The sequence below is a fragment of the Hemitrygon akajei genome, chromosome 18, assembly GCF_048418815.1.
Source record: "Hemitrygon akajei chromosome 18, sHemAka1.3, whole genome shotgun sequence".
Taxonomy (NCBI): domain Eukaryota; kingdom Metazoa; phylum Chordata; class Chondrichthyes; order Myliobatiformes; family Dasyatidae; genus Hemitrygon; species Hemitrygon akajei.
The window spans coordinates 25,696,531-25,716,064 of NC_133141.1; the positions used below are offsets into that span (position 1 = coordinate 25,696,531).

At 43.1% G+C, this 19,534-nt stretch overlaps 1 protein-coding gene across 2 annotated transcripts in view; it reads right to left on the reverse strand.

Annotated features, from left to right (window-relative positions):
• Positions 1-16,274: 16,274 nt before the first annotated feature.
• os9 (OS9 endoplasmic reticulum lectin) overlaps positions 16,275-19,534 on the reverse strand; it is a 70,206-nt gene continuing 66,946 nt past the window's right edge. For both annotated transcript variants that reach the window (XM_073071139.1, XM_073071138.1), the window contains one exon: positions 16,275-17,434. In XM_073071139.1, coding sequence (XP_072927240.1) covers positions 17,297-17,434 — 138 coding nt within the window. In that variant the 3' untranslated portion in view covers positions 16,275-17,296. The remainder of the gene's footprint in view (positions 17,435-19,534) is intronic.

Consider the following 19,534-nt stretch of genomic DNA (forward strand, 5'->3'; position numbering starts at 1 on the left):
GATCTGATCTGCATGAACAGTATGTAAGACAAGCTTTTCACTGTCCCTCCGTACCAGTGACAGTAATAAAGCAAAACTAAAAACCAAACAACGCTTGGGAGAAGCACCGTCTGCAGGGTGGCTTGTGTTTGGGAGAAGCTGCAAGGGCGCACATAATGTGACATCTTGCTGGGAGGAGGCATGACGTCCATCACCAGGACCCCCACTGACTGCACGGAAAGACCAGGTCAGTGGCAGATAGTGAGTGAACCAACAGCAGGGATAAACCTGCTGACCTTCGCCTGGTCTGTCCGTTCATCTCGAATGGACCTACTCAGGAAATATCCAATCAGAGTGACTGAAGTACTTGCCCACCACTCCATTCTCCCAATTACCTCCAAATGTTCCCAAATACACACTATACTGCTTCCTGAGCCAGCGCCCCAGACTACGACACTGCCACTCCTTCCCACCCCATTACTACCCTGCTCATCTCAAGCTAATAAGCCAAGCCTAAGTTTATTGTCATCGACAGAGTGTAAATGCCATGAAAATTAGCTTTGTACTGTAGCAACACAGAACACTACAAACAAATTACATATACTTAAATTCACGTAGAGGCCCTTCATTGTTCAGGGTTGATATTGTGTCCAAGTGGTACACAAACCCAGCCAGAATGGTGAGAAGGCTGTTGCCCATGTAGCAGGCTCCCCTCTCCATGCAGAAGGAACGGCAGACACCGATACAATTTGGTACAAGTAGTGTCACAGCAGTTGCCAGTCAGCATTGAACTCAACGTAGGACTGCCTTAGGGACTCCAGCTCTGGATTTTTCCCATGGGGCTTACTCCCGAAGCCTTCCCCACGAGTGAGTAAAGCCACAAGGCAGCGGAGGTTTGAGATCAGAGCTTTCCTTCTCCTAGATGAGCTGCCAACCACGGCTGACAAACCCCAAACGCCTGAAGCAACTGGGTTTAAAGAGACACTCCCCACTTTCGCCCCTTCTCCTGTCAGTAGATATGGTTCTGCCAGGGCTGAGCTTAGTAGCTAAGCCACACATGATGTCCAGGAGCTGGACGTGGTTATCAGAGGCTATTTGAGATGCACACCATTGGGAGCATTTAGTAGGCAGTGAGAGCTTGTCCCCACTACCACCCCCAGCTATAACTATAACACATAAAATGCCAGAGGAATGCAGCAGGCCAGGCAGCATCTATGGAAAAGAGTACAGTTGATGTTTCAGGCCAACACCCTTCATCAGGACTGAAGAAAAAAAGATGAGGAGTCAGAATAAGCAGGTGGGGGGAGGGGAGAGGTGAAGTAAAGAGCTGGGAAGTTCATTGCGAGAGATACAGGGCTGGAGAAGGGTGAACCTGATAGGAGAGGACAGAAGCCCATGGAAGAAAGAAAAGGGGGAGGAGCACCAGAGGGAGGTGATGGGCAGGCAAGGAGAGAAGGTGAAAGAGGGAAAAGGGAGTGGGGAATAGAGAAGGGCGGGCACATTACTGGAAGTTGGAGAGATCGATGTTCATGCCATCAGGTTGGAGGCTACCCAGACGGAATATAAGGTGTTGTTCTTCCAACCTGCGTGTGGCCTCATCGCAACAGTAGGGGAGGCCAGGAGCTGACATGTTGGAATGGGAATGGGGAGTGGAATTAAAATGGGTGGCCACTGGGAGATCCTGCTTTCTCTGGCAGATAGTGCATAGGTGCTCGGCGAAACGGTGTCCCAATCTACATTGGATCTAATTGATATACAGGAGGCCACACCGGGTGCAGTAGGTGACCCCAACAGACTCACAAGCGAAGTGTCGCCTCACCTGGAAGGACTGTATGGAACCCTGAGGGAGAGGTGTAGGGCAGGTGGAGCACTTATTGCACTTGCAAGGGTAAGTACCGGGGGGAGATTAGTGGGGAGGGATGAATGGACAAGGAGTCACATCGGGAGCGATCTCTGCGGAAAGCAGGAAGTTGGGGAGTATGGGGTGAGGAAAAGATGTGCTTGATGGCGGAACTTAAGGAGAATTAGGTGCTGGTCACAGAGACTGGTGGGGAGGGAGGGAGGTGAGAACAAGATCCCTGGTGGGGTGGCGTGAAATGGAAGAGATACAATTGAGGACAGCGTTAATGGTGAGGGAAGGGTAGCCCCTTTCTTTGAAGGAGGAGGACATCTCCTTAGTTCTGGAAATGAAAAGCCTCATCCTGAGAACAGATGCGTTGGAGATGAAGGAATTGAGAGAAGGGATGGCATTTTTACAAGTAACAGGGTGGAAAAAGGTATAGTTCAGGTAGCTGTGGGAGTCCATGGATCTATAATAGACATCAGTAGATAATCTGTCTCCAGAGATAGACAAGAGATCGAGAAAGGGGAGGGAAGTGTCAGAAATGGACCAGGTAAATTTCAGGGCAGGATGGAAGTTGGAGGCAAAGTTGATGAATCAATGAGCTCTGGATGGGAACAGGAGGGTTGAAGACAGGAGAAGGGGTCATCGGTGCAGGCTGGAGAGTCCTTACCAAAGAAGCGGGCACGGAGACTGAGGCTGCGGCGTTGTGGCGGGTGTGTAACTTTCTCGAACTTCCTGTAATGTGCACCCCCCTTTCACCATTCCCCATTCCCATTTCCCTCTCTCACCGTATCTCCTTATCTGCCCATCAACTCCCTCTGATGCTCCTCCCCCTTTTCTTTCTTCCACGGCCTTCTGTCCTCTCCTGTCAGATTCCCCCTTCTCCAGCCCTGTATCTCTTTCGCCAATCAACAATACTTCCTGTAATGTGCCTCTTCTCTCACACCTCCCAGTGCAATGCTCTTTTTGAGCGTAAATCTTCATGAAGTCACAATTCTGTCTTCACTTTGAGGAAAACCTCCAACTCATTTCCAGTATATCACTATCTCTGGGTCTAAATCTTGGAACTCCCTCCCCAACATTTTCACCAACAGGACTGGAGCAGTTTAAGGTGGCATACTCCCACCTTCCCAGTATATTTGTAATGCCCTGGTTAAGACTTCTACTGCTAGGTTGTGGGTAATTTTTTTAAAACAATTTTATGAAAAAAGCAGTGTGTCCTGTTAGTAACAGTGCTTTGGCTTCAACTAAAGGTAAGGAGCCATATTGTCGACCATAGGAGCTATGTGTCTGCCAATCAGGTTTGTCCTGGTACATATTGCAACTTTCTGCCCAGTGGGATGCCATGGAATATCTGGGATGGCTGGGTGGTATCAGATTTCTGAAGGGCAGTAGTCCAGTTTGAGGTCTTTAGGAGGGAGCTGCGGAGCGGAGCACAAGGGAAGATGCAAAATGCCACTTGAAGGAAAGACTCTGTTGCAAGAAATAGTTTGTGCAGATGAATGGTTCAAAGGAGGAAGTGCCAGTATTCCTGAATTAGCCAGTTTGTTTGAGATGCTCTTTGAGGGAATCTCGAATTGTGGCTGGTGTACCACGCAGAACATGGGTTCAGCATGTGAGCAAAGTGATACACTCAACTACTCCAGAAATGAGCTCCAATGTTTATGTGCACATTGGACTGGTTTATCTCTAATGGGCCCTTTTGTTTTTCTCCTTTCCTATTAACTGTACGATAAAGTTGGAAAATTAGTAAATATACCTTCATAATTTTATGCTGGTGTACAATCTGTCATTTATTGATAATTGTGTATGGGACATTATTTACACAGCATTTGCTACAATCACCATTCCATACTTTCCTGTTTCGTGGAACCCAGATCATACCAACCCTCGATGTGCATTGTTTATGAGAGGAGTTCTTCTCACTGCTGTGTCACTTGCCTGTTAGCAGAATTAGCTAACGAGCCAAGTTTGTATATGGATGTGGTGAAATGGTTGCATATTTAAAAAAATAAATTAAGTAAGTAGATTTAAATAAATAAAATCTGCAATAAGAGGAAAAATTATTGAGGTAGTGTACATGGGTTCAATGTCCATTCAGAAATCCAATGGCAGAGGGGAGGAAACTATTTCTAAAGTGTTGAGTGTGTGGCTTCAGATTCCTTGATGGTAGCAATGAGAAGAGGGCATGTCCTGAATGATGAAGGTCCTTAATGATAGGTGCCACCCTTTCTGAGGCATCACATTTGAAGATGTCCTGGATGCTAGTGCCCACGATGGAGCTGGCAGCATTCACAACTTCCTGCAGCTTTTTCTGACCCTGTACAATGGCACCTCCATACCAGACGGTGATGCAACCAATTAGAATGGTCTCCATGGTACAGCCATAGAAATTTGTGAGAGTCTTTGGTGTCATACCAAGTCTTCTCAACCGCCTGATGAAATACTCAAGAGCCATAAGATATATAAGCAAAAAAGGCCATTTGGCCCATTGAGTCTGCTTCACCATTTCATCATGGCTGATCCATTTTCCCTTTCAGTCTCAGTCTCCTGCCGTCTCCCCAAAACCTTTGATGCCATGACAAATCAAGAACACATCACCCTCCACTTTAAATATACTCAGTGACTTGGCCTCCACAGCCACCTGTGACAATGAATTCCACAGATATACCACTCTCTGACTAAAGAAATTCCTAATCTCCATTCTAAATGGTGTCCCTCTATTCTGAGGCCATGTTCTCCGGTCTTAGACTCCCCAGCCATAGGAAACATTCTGCATTGAGACCTTTTAACATTCTATAGCTTTCATTGAGGTTCACCATCCCTTCATTCTTCTGAATTCCAGTGAGTGTAGGCCCAGAGCCATCAAACGCTCCTAATTTGACAATCGTTTCAAACCCAGCAAAATTTGCAGATACTGGAAATCCAAGCAATACACTCAAAGTGCTGAAGAAACTCAGCAGGCCAGGCAGCATCTACGGAAATAAGTAACCTGTCAATGTTTCGGGCTGAGATCCTTCATTAGGACTGAAAAAAAGGATGAGAAGTCAGAGCAAGAAGATAGGGGAAGGGGAGGAAGAAGTATAAGGTCGTAGGTGATGGTTGAAATTGGAAGGGGGGAGCAGCAAAGTAAAGAGCTGGGAAGTTGATTAGTGAAAGAGATAAAGGGCTGGAGAAGGGGGAATCTGATAGGAGAGGGTAGAAGACCATGGAAGAAATGGAAGGGGAGGAGCACCAGAGGGAGTTGATGGGCAGGTAAGGAGATAAGGTGAGAGAGGGAAATGGGAATGGGGGAATGGTGAAATGGGGCAGCAATGACCAGATGTTCATGCCATCAGGTTGGCAGCTACCCTGATGAAATACAAGGTGTTGTTCCTTCACCCTGAGCGTGGCCTCATCGTGGCAGTAGAGGAGGCTGTGGACTGACAAGTTGGAATGGGAATGGAAAGTAGAATTGAAATGGTTGACCATTGGGAGATCTCTCTTTTTCTGGCAGAGGTAGGTGCATGGCAAAGCAGTCTCCCAATCTACATTGGGTTTCACTGTTATACAGGAGGTCACACCGGGAGCATTGGGTACAGTAGATGACCCCAACAGACTCACAGGTGAAGTGTCGCCTCACCTGGAAGGACTGTTTGGGGCTCTGAATGGTAGTGAGGGAAGAGGTGTCAGGGCAAGTGTGGCACTTGTTCACTTGTAAGAATAAGTGTCAGAAGGGAGATCAGTGGGAGGAACGAATGGTCAAGGGAGTTGTGTAGGGAGCGATCCCTGTGGAAAGCGGAAAGTGGGGTGAGTGAAGATGTGCTTGGTGGTGGGATCCCATTAGAAATGATGGAAGTTACGGAGAATTATATGCTGGATGCGGAGGCTGGTAGGGTGGTAGGTGAGGACAAGAGGAACCCTATCCCTGGTGAGGTGGCTGGATGATGAGGTGAATGCAGGCATGTGTGAAAGGGAAGAGCTGCGATTGAGGGCAGTGTTGATGGTGGAGGAAGGGAAGCCCCTTTGAGCCCCTGTTCCTCCATCTCCACTGCATCTGTTCTCAGGAAGAGGCTTTTCATTCCAGAACTAATGAGGTGTCCTCCTCCTTCACTGGCCATATCGATAACTAAACCATTTGTGTAATGCCTTCATGGCATTGAAAAATGTTGATGGTTCTGTCACTAGAGGTGTTAGCCTGTCAATACATGAATTACCAATGGTTTCACCTTCAGTCCTGTGAGTCTTCACTCCTTTGGTCTTTATTGGAGCAAGCTGTGACATGAGGGTGGACCCTCACAAGGGTGTCAGGCCCTGATGGTGTACCTGGTGGGGCTCTGAAAACCTGTGCCAACCAACTGGCGGGAGTGTTCAAGGACATCCTCAATCTCTCACTGCTACAGTCTAAGGTTCTCACCTGCTTCAAGTGGGTGTCAATCATACCAGTGCCCAAGAAGAGCAGGGTTGGCTGCCTCAGTGACCATCATCCAGTGCCACTCACATCTGCTGTCATGAAGTGCTTTGAGATTTTGGTCATAGCTCGAATCGACACCAGCCTAAGCAAGGACCTAGACCCGCAGCAATTTCCCTATCACCACAACAGGTCTGGAGCAGATACAATCTAACTGGCTCTCTTCTTGACCTTGGATCACTTGGACATTAGTAATACCTATGTCAGGCTGCTGTTTCTTGACGACAGCTCAGCGTCCAATGCAATCATACTCTCAGATCTAATCAACAAGCTCCAAAAACAAGGCCTCTATACCTCTCTCTGAAACTGGATCTTTGACTTCCTCACCGGGAGACCATAGTCTGTGCAGATCGGAAATAACATCTCCTCCCCACTGAATCCACACCAGCACACCCCAAAGGATGTGTGCTTAGCCCAGTGCTCTTCTTTCTCTACACCTATGACTGTGTGGCTGGGCACAGCTCAAATGCCATCTATAAATCTGCTGATGACACAACTATTGCTGGAAGAATCTCAGATGGTGACAAGGAGGAAGGAAGATCAGCTGGTTGAGTGACACCACAGCAACAACTTTGCACACAACATCAGTAAGACTGAGGAATTGATTGTGGTCTTCAGGAAGGGCAAGTCGAGAGGACATACACCAGTTCTCAAAGGCATGGGAGGTGGAAAGGGTGAGTGGTTTCAAGTTCCTGGGTGTCAATATCTCTGAGGATCTATCCATAGCCCAACATGTTGATGCAGTTACAAAGAAGGCACAACAGTGGCTATATTTCATTAGGAGTTTAAGCGGACTTGGTATACTACCAAAGACATTAACTATTTTCTATAGGTGTACTGTGGAGAGCATTCTAACTGGTTGTATCACTGTCTAGTATGGAGGGGTAACTGCGCAGGATTGGAAAAAGCTGCAGAAAGTTGTAAATTCATCCAGCTCAATCACGGGCACTAGCCTCCCCAACTTCCAGGACACCTTCAAAAGGCAATGCCTCAAAAAGGCTGTATCCATCATTAAAGATCCCCAACAGCCAAGACATGCCCTCTTCTCATTGCTACCATCAAGGTGGAGGTACAGGAGCCTGAAGACATACACTCAATGTTTCAGGAGCAGCTTCTTTCTTTCTGAAAGGACAATGAATCCATGAACACTCCGTCTCTGTCCTTTTTCCCCTCTCTCTTTTTTGCACTATTTAATTTATTTTTATGTATACTTTTTATTGTAATTTATAGTTTTTGCTGCCGCAAAATAACAAATTTCATGACATATGCCGGTGATATTAAACCGGATTCTATTTTTTTAAAATTCCATTTAAATTGATAGATAAGAGTCAACCAATGAGAAAGCTCTTATTTCAATAATGTAGCAGCAAGAGAGGCTTCCAGAACTTTCCAGAATTATACCAGTATAACCACTAGAAGATACACTGAACAACTGTATATATACATATTGTGACCACTAGGAAGCACACTAGGCAGTTACTTGTATTCAAGTAATTATAGAAAATACAAGAAGATAATTAATTATTAAACAGTTGAATCCAACACCAGATTGTAGACAGGAACAAAAAATATTGAATACAGATGCTAGGCAAGACCTGCCCTTCATGGATTATGTGTACACTTCTTGGTAAAGCAGCCAATATAACCAAAGACACCACTGACCCCAGGCATCCTCTCTTCTTCCCTTTCTCATTGGGCAGAAGATACAAATACCTGAAAGCACACACCTCAGCACTCAAGGACTGCTGTTATAAGATTATTAGTATAAGATGGACTCCTGACCTCACAATCTACCTTGGCAGGGACCTTGCACTTTATTGTCTACATGCACTGCACTTTCTCTGGAGCTGCTACACTTTATTCTGCATTGTTATTGTTTCATGCTTGTTCCATCTCAGTGCACTGTGTAATGATCTGATCTGTATGAACAGTGTGCAAGATCAGCTTTTCACTGTATCTCAGTATATGAGACAATAATAAACACATTCCAATTATACACAATTGTGATGAGATATCATCACTGCATTTGGAGCTAGGACACATCAACTCCATAAAGGAGCTCTTACAGGCTTTTGCTGTCCTGTAATAGGTCTTCTGATTACCAGGCTCCTGAACCAGTGTGGATAACTTCACTCACATCAACACTGAACTGATTCCACAACCTACAGACTCACTTTCAAGGATTCTACAACTCATGTCCTTAGTATTATTTATTTATCATTTATTATTGGTCTTTTTTTATAATTGCATAGTTTATCTTGTTTTTCACATTGATTGTCAGTCTTTGCACGTCTGTAGTTTTTCATTGAATCTGCTGTATTTTTTGTTCCACTGTGAATGCCTTCAAGAAAACAAATCTCAGAGTAGTATATGGTGACATATACAGTATGTATTTTGATAATAAATTCAATTTGAACTTTGGATCATTACCAGCAGGTGCATAGCTGTTCACATCTCTTGGCCTAGGGGCATATTTTAAGAATCCAAAAATGGGAAACTAATTTGGAACATCTACTTTCAGATATGCTGCCTTAATTTATGAACAATCAAGGTGTATAAATGCAACTCCACTGTGTTCCTGGTGGTGTTTTTGAAAATGTACAGTTTGATAAGGTCAGCAGTGACACCAACAGGCTGTAGGAAGTACACTGTATGTTTACATTGAAACACCAACTTCACCAACAGCAATTTGGTCCAAATACCTTTCGTTAACATTTAATGACAGTCTTTTAAAGTGCTGTTGTAACATCGTTACATACTGATGCCATATAGGTTGGGAGAACACCACTGGATCATCACAAGAGGGGCATATTTTAAGAATGGAACATCACAAAATGAAGCCTGTCATCCCTGTGCTATAGCTACTTGGTAGATATATCCACCTAGTTCCACTCACCAGCTCTCTTCACTAAGCTGCTCATTCTTTTCTCACTGTAATTGTACCTGCCTCTACCACTCCTACTGCCAGCTCATTCCATATATCTACCCCACTCTATGTCAAAACACTGGCTTGTCAGGTCCCTTTTAAATCTTTCCCCTCTCCCATTAAACCTATATCCCCTAGTTGTAGACTCCACTATCTGGCAAAAACACCGAGCAGCCACCTTAACTATAGCTTTCATGATTTTATGCAAGGCAAATGATAATGGGGGTGGGCAGCTCATTATGAAGTTGCATGCTTAAACCATAGAATTTGAAGCAATTAAAAAACAAATGCAGTTATTTCTTTTTAAAAAGGGGGAAATGTGGAAACCCTTGACACCAGAGTCTTTGTCTGCTCCTATTGACTCCCATTCCTCAAAGCCCTAAAAGTTACTCCTATGTACCTGGACCATTCTATTTAGAAGGTCCTGTCTGAATCTACACTTGCCAATCCTACAGGAAGCAAGTATTGCATCAGAATTTCTTGAGTGACATTTTTTGTCACATCCCTCTAGATATATTGTCCAGAATTTTAAATCTGTACCTACTGATCCTTGAACTGTTTTTGCTGTTGGGAGCAACTCCTGTGTTTATCCCGTCTGAACCTGTCATGATCTTGTATGTGCCCATCAAGCCTCCTTTGCTCAGCTTCTCCAGTCTAACCCTGTAGCTGGGACCCCTCATCTTCAGAACCATTCCAATAAGTTGTGTCTGTCCCTCTCTGGGACCTTCACATTCTCCCCAAATCGAGCCAGTGTTTGCCCGGGTTCCACGTTACCTCGCTGCACTTGTTCTCTGCCTCTCTCTGGATCCAATGTTTTACTGTCTACTTTCTCAATCTGTCCTGTTATTGTCAAAGTCCTAGGCACATATGCACCTTTCACCCTTAACCTCTCGTTCTAGTCTCACACAACCACAGTGGAAAAAGCCTGCTTGCATTTACCCTATCTATACTTCTCAATTTTATGTACCTCTATCAAGTCTCCCCTCATTCTCCTACACTCAATTACCTCTTGCAGCCTATTCCTATCCTCACTTAGCCATATTTCCAAGCTTTAAATTTGTAATTTTTACCCTGCACACTGATGTTCAAGTCATGAACATACATTAAGAAAGTGATTCACACCTCTGCAGAGCATCATGATCACCTTCTAGTCTGAAGGACATAAAACAGCACGATTTACAGCTGTAAGTTAATTTCCTATTCACAGCTTGACTGACCACTTGATTTCTATGGGTTTCAGATTTGCAAAGCAGTCTTTTGCATGGGACCTTACCAAACACCTGAAAATCCATACAAACATCCACTGCATTGCATTGTTTAAAAAAAAATCAGATTAGCCAAATAGTTTTTGTTTTCAACTCATCTGTGCTGGCCATATCAAGAAATTTGAATTGGTCAGAATTTTGCTGATTACTTCTGAAAGGTTAAACTGGTTGGTTTCTAGATGCCAATAGATCCTTGAATCTCTTTTTGAACACGTGTATTATATATGCCACGTTTTCATTTCACTTACCCTCCCAGTTTACTATTTTCAGCCAGATTCCCAGTTGAGAATTTCAGCTAATACACTCCAACCATCACTTTCATTTCTATCATCTCCGGTGCTGTAACTTTGGCTCCGTACCTTTCTCCTTGAGGGTATGTAGCTAACCTCTATACAAAAGTCACTTTTCAAGGCCACACATTTGTTTGGCTATAATATTACCTACAAATTATTTGGTTAAAATTGACGCTGGCCAGATCTCTCCTCATCCTACCCAGAAGAACTCCTGTCCAATTGTAAGCTCTATATCACATTTCTTTTCACCCCTTTCCATTATTAATCTAATCCCTATGGTACAATAACCATTGCTGTCTATGTGTGCTCCCATTAACACCTGAGCTCCTCGTTACACAGAACCTGATACAACCAAGCCCCCTTTTGGCCAATTCAAAAAAAAATTGTTTTTCTCTTGTACACTTTTTAAAAAAAAGTAAAGCCTTCCCTCTTTACTCTTTATCCCCCATCAAAACTGGGCAACCAAAGTCTCCCAATATTGCTATGTCAAAGTTCTTGGATATTTCTGTAATTTCCATGTTGATTGATTCCTCCACTTCCAAATCACTATTTTGTGACTTAGTAAACAATTCTGAACTCCATCCAAGAGGATTCTACACTTGACTATTCAAAGGCTTCCCCTTTCTCCACTTCCTTTTTATCTCACTGTCTGATTTCACCCAGAACTCCATTGCTGTTTAACACTCCAAATCTTTTGTGCATCAGAATCGGGTTTAATATCACTAGCATATGTCATGAAATTTATTGTTATGCAGCAGTACATTGCAATACATAAACTAAATTACAGTAAGTATATATATTTTAAAAAGTTAAATAAAATAAATAGTGCTAAAACAGGAAAATAAAGTATTGAGGTAGTGTTCATGGGTTCAATGTCCATTCAGAAATCTGAGGGCAGAGGGGAAGAATCATTGACTGTGTGCCTTCAGGCTCCTGATGGTAGCAATGAGAAGAGGGCATGATCTGGGTAATGGGGATCATATTACACTTATGTGAATCTTGCTATGACGACACTAATCTCATTCCTGTTGAGATGCAACTCAGTGATATCGAACAGGTTCCTCCTGCCATAGAACTGTCCTCAATTCAGCATAATCCTTCACAGTGCCCCCAGCTACACATTAATCTTCCCGATCTATTTCTAGCCTCACTGGCAGATGGCACTGGGAATAATTCATCTTTGAGATACTATCTTTTTAAACTTCCTCCCTAGTTTTTAAAAAAAGTTTGAGCCAGGCCTCAATTCCTGCCCTTAGTTGAGCGAGTTGGAGCTTTTCTCTCTGGAGTGAAGGATGAGAGGTGATATTATAGAGGTATACAAGATGATAAGTGGCATAGATTGAATGGAGAGCCAGAGACTTTTTTCCAGGGTGGAAATGGCTAATATAAAGGGGCATAATTTTAAGGTGATTGGTGAAAGTACAGGAGAGATGTCAGAGGTAAGTATTGTTGCTCAGAAAGTGAGTGCATGGAACGCACTGCCAGGGATGGTGGTAGAGGCAGAGGCTCATTAGGGCAGGGGTTCCCAGCCTTTTTTATGCCACAGACTCATACCATTCACTGAGGGGTCTGTGGACCCCAGGTTAGGAACCCCTGCATTAGGGGTATTTAAAAAACCCTTAGACACATGGGATATTAGAACTATGCAGGAGGGAAAGGTTAGACTGATCTTAGAGTAGGTTAAAAGGTCAACACTTCATAGGCTGAAGGGCCTGCACTGTGCAGCAATGTTCTATGTTTTTGGTACTAATGTACACCACGACTTCCAGCTCACTCCCTTTTCAATGCCAAATACTCCTGCTGCTTCTGTGGCATCCTTTACTCTGGCACATCATGTGGAACACATACTGACACTGTTAAAATGCCATCCTGCTCCTTGACAATGAAATCTGCAACAACCATTACACTTTTGTACTGCCCAGACCCTCTCCAACACCATGTAGCTTTTGTCTTATGATGTCACATTCTGGATTGCACTCCAAGGTGTCTTATCATAACTAGTTTGGATGCTGAGTATTAGCTTATGAGTTGCAACCACCTTGAAAATTTCCTGCACTTCCCAGCATCAGTCACCCAATTACTGGGGCAGTAGTGGTGTTAGCCATCCACAAGAACCTCTATGCCTTCCTGATGCTTCACAGTAATGCCAGTTGTCCCATAGATCTATTTGTCCCAATTAACCTGCTTGTTTGATAGCCGTAAATTCATATTAACTAGATTAACCTCAAATGGAAAAAGCAGATTCTTCTCATCAAGTTCTGACAAATGTAGTTCCAATCCACATGGGGGTTTATGTACAGTGAGATCATAGGAGGCTGCAGTTCATTTGAGGGATGCCACTTAGCTATCTTTGCTCCTTGCTGCTGAACAACTTGTTGGATCAGCAATTTTGTAGATGACACCCAGATTGGGGATGTAGAGGACAATGAGGGAAGACCATCATGGCTTGGAGCGGAATATGGAGAAGCTGGAAAAATGGCAGATGAAATTTAATGCAGACAAATGTGAGGTGTTGCACTTTGGTGGGACCAGCCAAGGTAGGTCTTACACAGTGAATGGCAGGGCACTGAGGTGCGTGGTAGAACAAAGGAATCTGTGAATACAGGTTCATATTTCATTGAAAGTGGCATCACAGGTTAATTGAGCGATAAAGAAAGCTTTTGGCACCTTGGCTTTCATAAATCAAAGTACTGAGTAAAGGAGATAGGATGTTATGTTGAAGTTATACAAGATATTGGTGAAACCAAGTTTGGAGTATTGTGTGCAGTTTTGGTCACCTACCTACAGGAAAGATTGAAATAAGATTGAAAGAGTACAGAGAAAATTTACAAGGATGTTTCTGGGTCTGGAGGACCTGAGTTATAAGGAAAGATTGAATAGGTTAGGACTGTATTCTTTGGAACGTAGAAGATTGAGGGGAGATTTGATAGAGGTTTACAAATTATGAAGAGTATAGATAGGGTAAATGCAAGCAGACTTTTTCCACTGAGGTTGGGTGGGATGACTAGAGGCCATAGGTTAAGGGTGAAAAATTTAAGGGGATTAGTAGGGAAAATTCTTCACTCAGAGAGTCACAGGAATGTGGCACAAGCTGCCAGCACAGTGGTGCATGCAAGCTCAATTTCAATGCTTGAGAAGTTTGGATAGGTACATGAATGGTAGGGGTATGGAGAACTATGGTCCTGGTGCAGGTTGATGGGACTGGGCAGTTTAAATGGCTTGCCACAAACTAGATGGGCCAAAGGGCCTTTTTCTGTGCTGTACATTTTTGACTCTGACTTTAACCAAAAAAAAAATCCCAAGTAAAATAAAACAGGAAAATATTTTAATGATTTAATGCAATATCTAACTGCGTGGTCATTAGGAAGACTGATGACCTTTGTGTAGCACCAAGATATTGTTCAGATGTTTATAATTTGCAGAGTCATTAAGGAGAACATCTCAACAACTTCAAGTTAAAAAATTGTTGCATTTTCCTACAGGCTAGTGAAACTGCCATTTGAGATTATAGGACTTCACCACAAGACCATGAGAAAGAGTCAGAATTAGGCCATTTGGCCTATTGAATCTGCTCTCATTTCATCATGGTTGATCCATTTCCCTCTCAGCCCCATTCTCTTGCCTTCTCCCTACAATGTTTCATGGACTGACTAATCAAGAACCATGTTAAATTCACCCATTGACCTGGCCTCCACAGCCACCCATGGCAACAAATTCCCTGGATTCACTGCCCTCTGGCTAAAGAATTTCCTCCTCATCCATGTTCCACATGGATGTCCCTCTATTCTAAGGCTGCGTCCTCTGGTCCTAGACTATCCATCATAGGAAACATCCTCTCCACATCAACACCTTTCAACATTCAGTAGGTAGGTTTCAAAGAGATCCCCCTCCCCCATCATTCTTCCAAATTCCACTGAGTAAAGGCCCAGAGCCATCAATCACTCCTCATTATGATAAGCCTTTCATTTTCAGGAACCTCCTCTGAACTCTCTCCAATATCAGCACATCCTTTCTTAAATAAGAGGCCCAAAACTGCTCACAATACTCAGTGAGGCCTCACCACAGCTTTATGAAGCCTTAACATTACATTCTTGCGTTTATTGTCTAGTCCTCTCAAAATGAATGCTGACATTGTATTTACCTTCTTCAGCACTGCCTCAACCTGCAAATTAACCTTTAGGGGATCCTGCATGAATTTCATCTCAGATCTTTGAATTTTCTCCATTTAGAAAATAGTCTATGCTTCTATTTCTTCTACCAAAATGACTATGCACTTCCTGACATTATTCCATTTGCCACTTCTCTGCCCATCCTCCTAATCTGTGCAAGTCCTTCTAGTCTCCCTGCTTCCTCAGCACTACCTGCCCCTCCATCTATCTCATCATCCTCAAACGTAGTCATAAAACCATCAATTTCATCATCCAAATCACTGACATACAACAAAATAGAAGCTGTCTCAACACCAACCCCTGTAGAACACGAGTCACTGGCAGCCAATCAAAAAAGGCTCCCTTTATTCCTATTCTTTGCCTCGTGCCAATCAGCCACTGCTTTATCCATGTTACTATCTTTCCAGTAATACCATAGGCCCTTATCTTGTTAAGCAGCCTCATGTGTGGCACCTTGTCAAAGGCCTTCTGCAAATGCAAGTACACAACATCCACTAATTCTCCTTTGTCTATCCTGCTTGTTATTTCCTCAAAGAATCCCAAGATTTGTCAGACAAGATTTTCTAGTAAGGAAACCATGTTGACCTATCTTTGTCACGTGCCTCCAAGTACCCCAAAACCACATTCTTAACAATTGTCTCCACCATCTTCTCATTCACCGAGATCGCAGCGACAGGTTCAACCACCTGATAGACTTAACCTGTAAATATACTTGTAAGAAACTTCGCCCCATGGGGACTCTCTTTTAAAACAAAGGGGGGGGGGGGGTGAATGTGGTGAACTACATATACCTGTCTGGACACGCCCCCCGCTGACTGCTCCTGTGGCTCCTCCCACAGACCCCTGTATAAAGGCGATTGGAGGCACTGCTCCTCCCTCAGTCTCCAGGATGTTGTGTGATGGTCTCTTGCTGCTGATAGTGCTCTCTTCCAGCTAATAAAAGCCTATCTCTCACCTCACGTCTCCGAGAGTTATTGATGGTGCATCAGTAGTATATGGTAACACACAGGTACTTTGATAATAAATTTACTTTGAACTTTAATTCCTATTACACAGTTTCCTACTTCCTGTCCAATTCCCCTTTCAAACTATTTACTACTTATGGTTTCCACATGGAACCATTTTCTGGTCATCCACATTGATAATAGCTCCATCTTCAGCAATCTTCAAGTAGCTTCACTCAAGTCCATGCTGGCTTCTTCCTGATGGGATTGTTCATCCAAGTTTCTATTCAGCACGTAATCAAAACCCCTGGATTGATTGCAAAAAAATCATTAAAACAGTTTGTTAGAGGACATTCAAAGTCACCCATTAAGTGCTTGATTCAGCAAACAAAAGGTTAAATATAGTAAATTGAATACTATATTTTATTAAACATTATTTAATCACAGTGTTGTTGAAATATTAATCAGAGAAAGTAGGTATTTAGTTGGTCTTATGGGAATCTTTCATTACAATCGTTGCATTTTTCACAAAGCAAACTCATACATTCTGATTTAAAGCAACTAGCAGAAAAATATCATATTAAAAGGTAAGAGGCAAACATACATACAAATTTCAGTAAAACAATTGGTTAGTTACCAGAGACAAAGATCTGGTATGTAATTACTAAAGGCAAGATGAATGCTGTTGTTAAGCTGTCCACACTTTTAGCAGCAAGTTGCCATTTCAAAATTACAAGGCAATCTTGGTCATTGGTTTGTATACAAGAATTGGATTATTCAAGGTCTCTGACTTTGGCTAACAAGGCTGAAATATCACCACTGGGAAAGAACTACACTCCTCCCAACAACCTGAAGCTAACGAGACCATCTAAAAGATTGGAACTGAGGACTTTATCTGAAACTTCAGCTGCCTCTAAACTGATAATGTAGTGATCACAATATGATTTCAGTCACCGGGTTGCTCAGCATTCTCAGTTTTAGATTCTTTATCTGCCTAGCTTTCTACTTTCAACTAAGAAATCCATTTTTTGGAATTAAAACAAAACATTACATTCATTACATAGAGTTCTCACTCTCCAAATTATGAATAGTCCTTGCCCCTAATGAAAACATGTCTCTCTGTCAAGGAGGAAGCCTAACTGCCTGCCTTGATGTCCTGGTGGCAAGGCTCATTTGTAACACATTCATATTAGCATTGTCCATACACATTTCCAATACACAAAAAGGACTGTATCAGATAAACAATTCCATTTTAGCTCATCAATAAAAATAGAAAATTATGACCATTCTTCTGCAGGTTCATTTATTATTGACTGTGATCAGCGATCACAAAAATACATGCCATTACACATGGCAAAGTGCAAATTGGCTGGTTCATGTGCTAACATCCAAAGATGTGCTTGATTTGTACTGAGAGCCACGTGCCCCTAGAAGTCCATATCATCAGAATCTGTGCTACTCGATGACTGCGCTTCTTCTTGGCTTTCACCCCACACAAAGCGGTAATTATCCTCCAACTGCTGCTGCCTCTGTTGTTCTTTATAAACCTCTTCACTGCCACCAGTCTGTTTGAAAAGAGGAAACGCAAGGGGTTTAATATGTGCAGATGAAAATCTTAAACTTCACATCTCCCCAACTTTAACAGATAATCACCTTCCTTCAGCTTTCGACATTCTCACGTCTCATTCACAGTCTTTCAGAACACTAATGATCAACTAAGCCTAAAAATTAGTCATGTGCTACAACAGAAGTAACCAAGAAATTAGTGCCCAGTGACACTATACTGTTCAGTTTAATGCTCTTTCACAATTTATCAATATTTTGATGCAAGATGTGGTCTAATGATTGAGTAACTTGGAGAAATATTTTTTCTCAGCTCACGTGTGGATGTTACAAGCTAGGCCATGATTTATTGCTCATCCTTAATTGCCCTTGATCTCAGTGGCCTGTTGGGCAAGTAAGAGTCAAGCATAGCACTGTGGGTTTGGAGTTGCATTTAGTCCAAGCCACACAAGGATGGACTACACACAAAAAGTTGGAGGTGATCAGTGGGTCAACCAGCCTGGACAGGGCAAATATGCAAATTCAACCCAAAAAGGCTCCTGTCCATTTCCCTCCATACAGATGCTATATGACCCCAAGTTCCACCAGCACCTTTGTGTGCTGCTTCAGATTCTAGCATCTGCAGTCTTGTATCTCCAACGATGACAAAAAGAATGAAAACCTCACACTATCTATTGGACAGGATTTTTAGAATAAGACAATAATTTCAGCCACCACTATAATTCTTCTTAAAATTCCATGTTTTATTTAATTAATTAAATTTATATCCCTCAGCTGCCATACCTCAAAAATGTCAGAAAAAGGCCAACAGAAGGATTAAGAAATAAGATTAAAGTGTACAAAAGAATTAGCATAAATGCTATTACATCAATGTACTAACTTCCTGGACTTGGACAGGGACAAAAATTAGATGGGGCACACAGTTAAGTCAACAGGGGATATGCTCATGTGCAGGATTAAAAAGACTGATAAGATAAGCTCAAACCATGTTTCGCAGCAGTCAGGTACAAAGTGTTTGGCACAGTTCTAATTTGACCCCAGCTGCTTAAACAACACTTAATAAGTGAACGCTGTAACTCTATTTATCAATGGAAGTTTTGCTTAGACCATTTAATTGCCTATAACACTGCCAGTTGTCCATGGCTTGGGATCTGTACATTAGCATCCAGATGGCTATTGGAGGGGAAAGCTTTATTTAACAAAAAAGAGCGGATGAGGGACAGAAATTGATGCAAGTTGCACAGCTTTAGCTCATTTCATTGGACACATCCATTCCAGGTACCTCCAGCAATGAACCTCAAGCTTGAATGCATTAGCAACTGTATACCTGTTCGCAAACATGGCGCTGGTGAGGCATAGCAATGCTTTGTAGGCAGCTAACAAAACTCATGACAATTCTACTAAATATACTTTTTTTTTGGGACTTTGTGTGTGGTCTCCATCGGTCGTGGTCGACCATGGGTACTGCACCTCTGGTAGTCACTGGATTGTCGAGCAGCATTGACTGTGGCTACTGAGGCCAATCCTGGAACGGTAGGTTCTGCCACAGCTGCTGCATGTAGAGGGCGTCGTGGAATTGTTGTCAGTTTAGCTCTCCACTCCTCAAGCTGACTCAGGATCACTCTTTCGCCTTGCTCTAGGTGTTACTGAAGAGTACCTCGCCATCTGTTGCAGCCATCTGCTGTATCCTCCCAGCACTCTGTGTTGATTTTTAAGGCTTTCATGTCGCGCTTGCAGAGGTCCGTGAAGCGAAGCTGGGGTCCACCAACATTCCTCTTGCCTGTTGCCAGTTCTCCATAGAGGATGTCCTTTGGCAGTCTACCATCCTCATACAATGGACATGCCCAGCCAGCGCAGTCTGCATTGTCTTAAAAGCGTGAACATTGTGGGAAGTCCAGTGCGGGAGAGGACCTCAGAGTTTGGGACTTTGTCTCTCCAGGTGATGCCGAGGATGCGGCAAAGGCTGTGCAGGTGAAAACTATTGAGCTTCCTCTCCTGTTTTGAGTAGATGGTCCAAGTCTCTCTACCATACAGGAGGGTGTTGATAACGCATGCATTGTACATGGCAGTCTTGGTCTTAGTAGCGAGTTTTGGATTCTCCC